Raw genomic sequence first — 6,614 nt, forward strand, 5'->3', positions numbered from 1 at the left:
TATTAAAGGCGCACCTTCCGAATAACCACGTTGTAGACGCATTTCATACGCAGCGTTCAAGAAGTCTCACGAATTCCGAATCTGAAAAGGAATGGCAAAGTTAGACGTTTACTATTCCTTTTTAATTTTGTTGATAATATACAATGCAGCAAGGGCAAGCACTTTGTTCAATAGGTACAGCACCCAAGATCTCGACACTCTGAAGGTAAGAGCTCCATGCCAAATGTAAACTCGAATCTTAAATGTTTCCTTCTTCTCAGCTGTTAGAAACCAGCTGATAATACTGTAGTGGGGAGAACTGTCTTAATTTTTTTTCTTGTACTTTTTCACTACAGGACATAATTGAGCGACTAGAAGAGAAACTGACCCCCAGTGAGGAAAATGAACTCTACCCCGGATCAGAAGAACTAAGTATGGATTCAGGCGAAGACGCTCTTGTTTCTCCGGGGATTCTTCGACAGCAAGAGGAAAATCTGTTGCTGAATCCTAACAGATTAATCCAAGAAAATTTGCCAAGATCCCGACTCCGAGATTTGGCTGGTTTGGCGAGGACCACTAAGTCTTTCGGTGGTTGTTTTGGAAATAGAGTTGACAGAATTGGTTCCTGGAGTGGATTAGGATGCAACAGCTCCAAATTTGGTACATATTCCTTACATTCAGTTTCTCTTAAGAAATCTAGTCACGAAGAGGTGCTGTTTGTACGATCAGACATATCTTAAATCACTAATAGTAACACATTTCAATATTACAATGTGTTGGGGAACGCAAAATGCACAGTCCGACACTCCAGTGCTTTAACAATCTGTGCGTAAAACCGCCCATCTTCACAGAAGGTCTAATACATTTTGTATCCTTTTAATAAGAAGAAAGTACCCTTCTTATTAAAACGTCTCTACTGTATGTACTGAAGTTGCATTGCAATATAATCTGAAGCAACCTGTAAAATATTTGAACACGTGTCTGCAGAATGCTTATGTTACTCAGCTAAAAACATAGAGTTTATATGAATGATTCTGGGTCTTAATTGTGAGCATATTTCGTTAGTTTTTACTGTATAGTTAGAAACACAACATCATTTGTAACAACCACTGCTTGTAAACCTATGGTGTCTTCATAACAAAGTCACCAAAGAAGCACAGCATCATCAGTAAATATGGTTCCAACGTATAACTACAACTGACATCTGACAGACTCTTTAACTACACATTTTTAGAGTGGGGGATATTCGGTTTTGTAATTACACATTGTATGAGAATATTCGACAGTACATAGGATTTGTGCTATTATTCTATAGTAATCAATATAAGCAGTAGGTCATTTCACTAGACTGTAATTTTACCTTTTCAACTTCCTAAAAAAGCGTATTGTTTCCCCCGCCAGGTACCAAGAAGAGAATATTTGGCAACTGAGCTTCACGCCCTGTACAGACTCGGCACAGAGGATCAACTCGATAGTCACCAGATGTCAAACTCCACTTGAAATTGAAAAAAAGAAAAAAATAATTGAAGAAAACGCCCACAAACATTTTATACAGCTAGACAACCAAGCAGAAGAAGGCCTGTTGGAGATTTTTGTAGCCTCAGAAATCTGTAATTTCGTACTCTATCTCAGAGTGATTTCGAGGCTTAAATTATTTTTTGTTGGTAATGGAATAATTGGGGTACTCAATATAGTTAGGACTCCTTCAAATGGATCTGGGGTCGCGAATTAGAAATCAGGACACAGAAGAAAGCCAACCAGTAGATTGAGTAGCTGCACTTGTAGTTTACAATTAGTGACAGCGAGAAGTAATCTGGCCAAAACCGACAAAAGAAAATTATTTAATAGAAACAAGAGTATTGAAATACAGTTTAAGAAAGAATGTTTAGGAAACGTTTAAGATCGTTCAAGGAGAATGCAGTACACCAAATCAATTTTCTAAGGGTATCGTAAACACATGGCAATATATTTAGAATAGAGTTTTAACTCACATTCTATAATTTTCTGCTTCTTAATTCTGTTATATGCATATGTTGTTATTTGAATGTTTAGAACAAACGATGTTTTGGAAAATTATTTATAATAAAGAACGTTTAATTTACGTCTTGCTTGCATTGTGTAGTTCGTGACTAGATTAAAATACTTTGAGAGTGATCTGTTAGAGTTATTAGACTGGACAGTACCAATAATAAAAATTAGCCTTGGTGACCAGTTTGTGTGAGACACGTTCTGTATTTGATGAAGAACACTAAAAGATTCAGAAATATAATAGGGGACACTACCAAAACCAAAGTAAAGAAGTTATAGAATAGTTATTTTAAATAATGGTCATAGTTAAATAAGAATACAAACTTTGGGTAATTTCTGTTTTGAATTCATTGTTATATCTACCGTTACTTGAGCTCCTTGGTTTAATACCTAGACATAATCCAAAGGTAAACATACAGTATAGAGTTTATACAGTATATGAACTTTACATAGTCAAAATCGCTATTTTCACAACGTAAATTAGATGAAAAAACTACATACATCTTAAATCAAAAGATTATGATCAAATTCCGTTAGAGTGATGTCATAAAAGGATAAACAAATCACCAAACGTCATGGATATCACATGTAACCGAAACCATTTGAACTTTTCTCTCCAAAGACAGCGTAAAGTTGTCTTAATGGTGCTTTTTGTATTTTATATGGCGTTTTGCACAAAATCCAAATCGCATCTTATGTAGATTAATTTACACAAAGTCTGTGCCCCCCCTTTTGGTTGCTAAGGAAATATAATATTAGCAGTTATATAATATTTCAATTTTAAACTATTCACTTCATGGGCCTCAAACTCAATCTCGTGTTTTTTGGTTTTTACCTTCTCAGTTACAAAGTGGGTGTAATAATTTTAATTAAGTGTGTAATTGTAATACTCTTACCAGACTATAAGTGACTTATAGATAGAGTAACTGTATCTCTAATGAGGTTTCCCGTGTATTCAACTGTAAAAGACCTTCAGAGAAATGCTGTGTTACATTTTGGTTAGGAATAGGTTAATTTTTTATTGACTATCCGGTTTGGAACAGTTTGGAACAAAAACCAAAAGACACAAGACTCGGTTTGAGACACTGGCTCACAGGTTTGAGATTCCTGCTTTAGGGTGTCTTTTATCACTCTGCTGCAGTGACTACTGAATCCTGTACCCAGTCACATGGAAATGTACACAGATGCAGACATGTAGAATATAAATAAACAAACAAATTGATCGCATTGGAAATGCTTAGAACTACTGTATATAAATACAATTTTGAAATAACGTGTTAAAGAATGTGTTCGAGTCGTATAGAACAGACCTAAATATACTCCGGTTAACCGAGTCGGTTTGGGTTTTCACTCCTTTAATCAGCATACCCTTCAAGCACATTTACAAATGCGATTATACTTTCCACTGACGCATAAATTGTGAAACAGCCAATTAACGCGACACGGTGGCTCGCTGTTTCATGATGGCTCTTAGTTTCTGGTTTCGATTTCCGACTGGGGCGCGTTCTGTCTGGAGTTTGGAGGTTATCGGTTTCACTAATATACTATTTCATCTTAAAAGCTCAGAGTTTATCGACACCATTCTCGAGATTCCATGAATGCACCGGCTTGTTGTTATGCCTTCACAAAGTATGGCGGGCAATGTGCGGCAGGAAAAGTACCCCAGACGCGAAGCACTACGATTACTGCGGTTGTTCCGATACACTGAAATAAATAAATTCACTTTCGTGGTTGAATTAATAGCATAAGAGCTATACATCTATTAAAAACCTGCTGATTTAGATAGGTTTCGTCAGCTTTGTACAGGTTTAACAACAATAAATGTGGAATTTCATCTACTCGACTATGCTTGGATCATGAGCCTCCAACCCTAGCCTTGGAGAGCCTCAATCCTGTTTATAATTTATAGATCACCCTGAATGACTTGTTTTTGTTTGTCAAGATTAGACACATTGTAATGTTACTGATAAATGAAGCAAATCATTTGTTCAGCTACGGGATCTTGTTTAATAAATACTTGTTAACTCTTTCTTTAATTATCACAATTGTTCTAGGTCTTTAGAAATGTATCATTTAAGGTCCACCTATAAAACCAGGGCTGAAGACCCCACACCTAGATTACCTGATCCTGCTGTATTCAATTAATTAAAATGACCTACAGTATAATCAAAGCTTTCACTTCGATGCTATGTTGCATTTGACAAAATCATCCTAGAAGTTAGTATTGGAAGAGTTCTTTCTGGTGTTTTGTATCTTCTAGGGTAGAGACACAAAATGTAAATTCAGTTGACTTGAGAAAACAATGTATAACAAGTTAGTTTCTTTAAGGTATAGGGCAAAGGACAACGTTGGTATGTGTTGGTATAAAAATATGCTAAAGACTTTGATGTAATGTGTGATTTGTGATTTCAGAGATACGTGTGTTTTTGGTCTTATTTTGCTGAGATTTAAAAGTATTACTAATTATTTTTGAAGTGAAATACTTTTGGCACACCATAGGGTATAGAAACTGTACTGTATCTTGTAACCAATTAAGGAACAATTGTTCCGTATGTTTTGATGACGTTAAACGTTGAGAGCACAGAATGTGCTGGGTATTTACCATAAATGCTTAATTCTCATAGCATTTGCAGATAATTCAGTTGAGGTCTGCCCTCACTCTTTCCCCAAAGTGCATCGCCTGTCATTCAAGACCAAATAAAGTGAACAGAAGAACAAGCAACGGGCAGAGGCCGAATACCTCTGGGAACACTTATACTAATGATGACACTTCTGAACAAATTATTGAAATATCTTGTGTATTAGCGCCAAGTCTTCACCAGGTTAGCCGACAGCTTAAAAAGGAATCGGTTTCCGACAGCTTGCTTTATCATAATCAGGTGACGGAATGCGATTCTTCACATAACTATCCATGATGTCACACTAAAATGTACTGTATAAAAAGCCTTCGTCTTCTAAACGGAGACGTACAAGCACAAAAATAACAAGAGAGACGAGAGCCTTCAAAGAAAGAGTAGAGAAGAGACCTTGAGATTCAAAAAGACAACGTTGACAAGTAAGATGCAGGTGCTCACAGATCTCTCTTTCTTCTACGCTCTTCTTCTGCTGTTGAATGCACAGCTCTGCAGCGCGCAGCCTTTCCACACCGACACTGTGGCGAAAGACGTGGAGAATCTGAAGGTAGATTTGCAAATGAATTGTCAAAAAACTGTCAACCGCCGGGTTATTAGTGTTAAATTGCATTGCATAGTATCTGAGGCTGAACTAATCTCTTTCTCGTATCCGTGATAACTACAGACAATGTGTGCTCTGACATATTTAAAGCTGTGCATATTCTAGCTCCTACAAATAATCCTCCTGTAATTAACTGCACTGGAATTCAATCTAGATTAAACTGCGTACTGTAATGCGATATAAAACTAACAAAAAAGGGGGCTGATTTTTTTTTAAACGCAATGGCATTCAATACCATATCGCAATGGTGACACTTCTCATAGCATTATAAAGTGTACCAGTCTGCAACAATTCAAAAACTGACATGTGATGGCGAGAGCACATTGTCTTATTTATTTCTTTGCACTTTGTGTTTCTAGGCTTTGCTTCAACGACTGGAAGAAGCTTTTCCATCGCATGACGAACAGGAGCCTCTACTCTCAGAGCAGTCTGAAGAGGGAGTCTTCGACGACCTCCCGGGAGAGGCACAGAGCGAACAGCCACGAGATGAACTAAACCCCAAAACCACCGACTTGGAGAAGTATCTGTCCGCAAGAGATCTGCAAACACTCCGGAGCGCCCACTCTTCGTCAAAACGATATTCCGGATGCTTCGGGAGAAGGCTGGATAGAATCGGTTCAATGAGCTCTCTCGGGTGCAACACTTCATCGCGATACAGTACGTACACTCTTTCAATTTTGAGTTAAAACGTGATAAAAAAAATGGAGATGCATCGCACCTACAGTGCTGTCATGGTGTCATATTATCTCTGCATCAGTTTCGCAATGTGATCCGAGCTAGAATGGGCTAAATATGACCGTGCCGTCTATATCATTTTGATGTTATGTTGCAATGAAGAAAAACTGGATCAGTGTGCTCAAGGTTCTGTACTCTAGTTTGAGCTTGTGGGCTCAGATAAGGTACTTCACCCAGGTTGTTTTGGTAAAATGTAAATGTGTGCACTACATATCGCTTTGGAGAAAAACGTCGGCGGAAACACGGTAATTATTTGCTTCACAGACCACATATCCAAGTTGTTACCATACTGTTTTTCACTCATGGTGTTATCTGCGTGCTTTTCAGGGTCGAAGAGAAGCTGAGGTGATCTTGCAGCCACAGACTCCAGAAATGAACCCCGGACTCCAGTGCGGATTCGGCATTTCCACGATGAACTCGACCTTTAGTTTCATTTAACTAACACTATTTATTGAATGTTATTTATATTTAAATATATTTATTCTAACATATATTTATTAAATTATTGCCTCTGGTCATTTTTATCGTTATAAAACTGCAAATGTAAAATGACAAGTCAAACATAAATTGATTCAATAAATTGAATTATATTTTATCAGACGCTTTTTTTTTGTCTTGGCTCTTCTGATTTAACAAAC

General features: G+C 37.2%; 2 protein-coding genes across 2 annotated transcripts; both read left to right on the plus strand.

Moving 5' to 3' along the window:
* Positions 1 to 7: 7 nt before the first annotated feature.
* On the plus strand, positions 8 to 2,080 carry LOC148642111 (ventricular natriuretic peptide-like). The gene is made up of 3 exons (XM_088617100.1): positions 8 to 205; positions 336 to 639; positions 1,381 to 2,080. Exons 1-3 carry the CDS (start codon positions 92 to 94, stop codon positions 1,407 to 1,409), a joined length of 447 nt encoding a protein of 148 aa, XP_088473226.1. The 5' UTR covers positions 8 to 91; the 3' UTR covers positions 1,410 to 2,080.
* Positions 2,081 to 4,914: 2,834 nt separating this feature from the next.
* LOC148642112 (brain natriuretic peptide-like) lies at positions 4,915 to 6,571 on the plus strand. The gene is made up of 3 exons (XM_088617101.1): positions 4,915 to 5,187; positions 5,601 to 5,898; positions 6,304 to 6,571. The coding sequence occupies exons 1-3, from the start codon at positions 5,068 to 5,070 to the stop codon at positions 6,318 to 6,320; spliced, it is 435 nt and encodes a 144-aa protein (XP_088473227.1). The 5' UTR covers positions 4,915 to 5,067; the 3' UTR covers positions 6,321 to 6,571.
* Positions 6,572 to 6,614: the final 43 nt, after the last annotated feature.

Source organism: Lepisosteus platostomus, chromosome 23, assembly GCF_059453375.1.
Source record: "Lepisosteus platostomus isolate fLepPlt1 chromosome 23, fLepPlt1.hap1, whole genome shotgun sequence".
In the NCBI taxonomy this organism is placed as follows: Eukaryota; Metazoa; Chordata; class Actinopteri; order Semionotiformes; family Lepisosteidae; genus Lepisosteus; species Lepisosteus platostomus.

Excerpts from the sequence above, each read along its gene's own strand:
- LOC148642112 (XM_088617101.1), top strand. The coding sequence starts at position 5,068 with ATGCAGGTGCTCACAGATCTCTCTTTCTTCTACGCTCTTCTTCTGCTG. Across the intron at positions 5,188-5,600 it reads AAGACGTGGAGAATCTGAAG|GCTTTGCTTCAACGACTGGA; the intron begins GTAGATTTGCAA and ends TTGTGTTTCTAG.
- LOC148642111 (XM_088617100.1), top strand. The coding sequence starts at position 92 with ATGGCAAAGTTAGACGTTTACTATTCCTTTTTAATTTTGTTGATAATA. Across the intron at positions 206-335 it reads AAGATCTCGACACTCTGAAG|GACATAATTGAGCGACTAGA; the intron begins GTAAGAGCTCCA and ends TTTTCACTACAG. Across the intron at positions 640-1,380 it reads ATGCAACAGCTCCAAATTTG|GTACCAAGAAGAGAATATTT; the intron begins GTACATATTCCT and ends TTCCCCCGCCAG.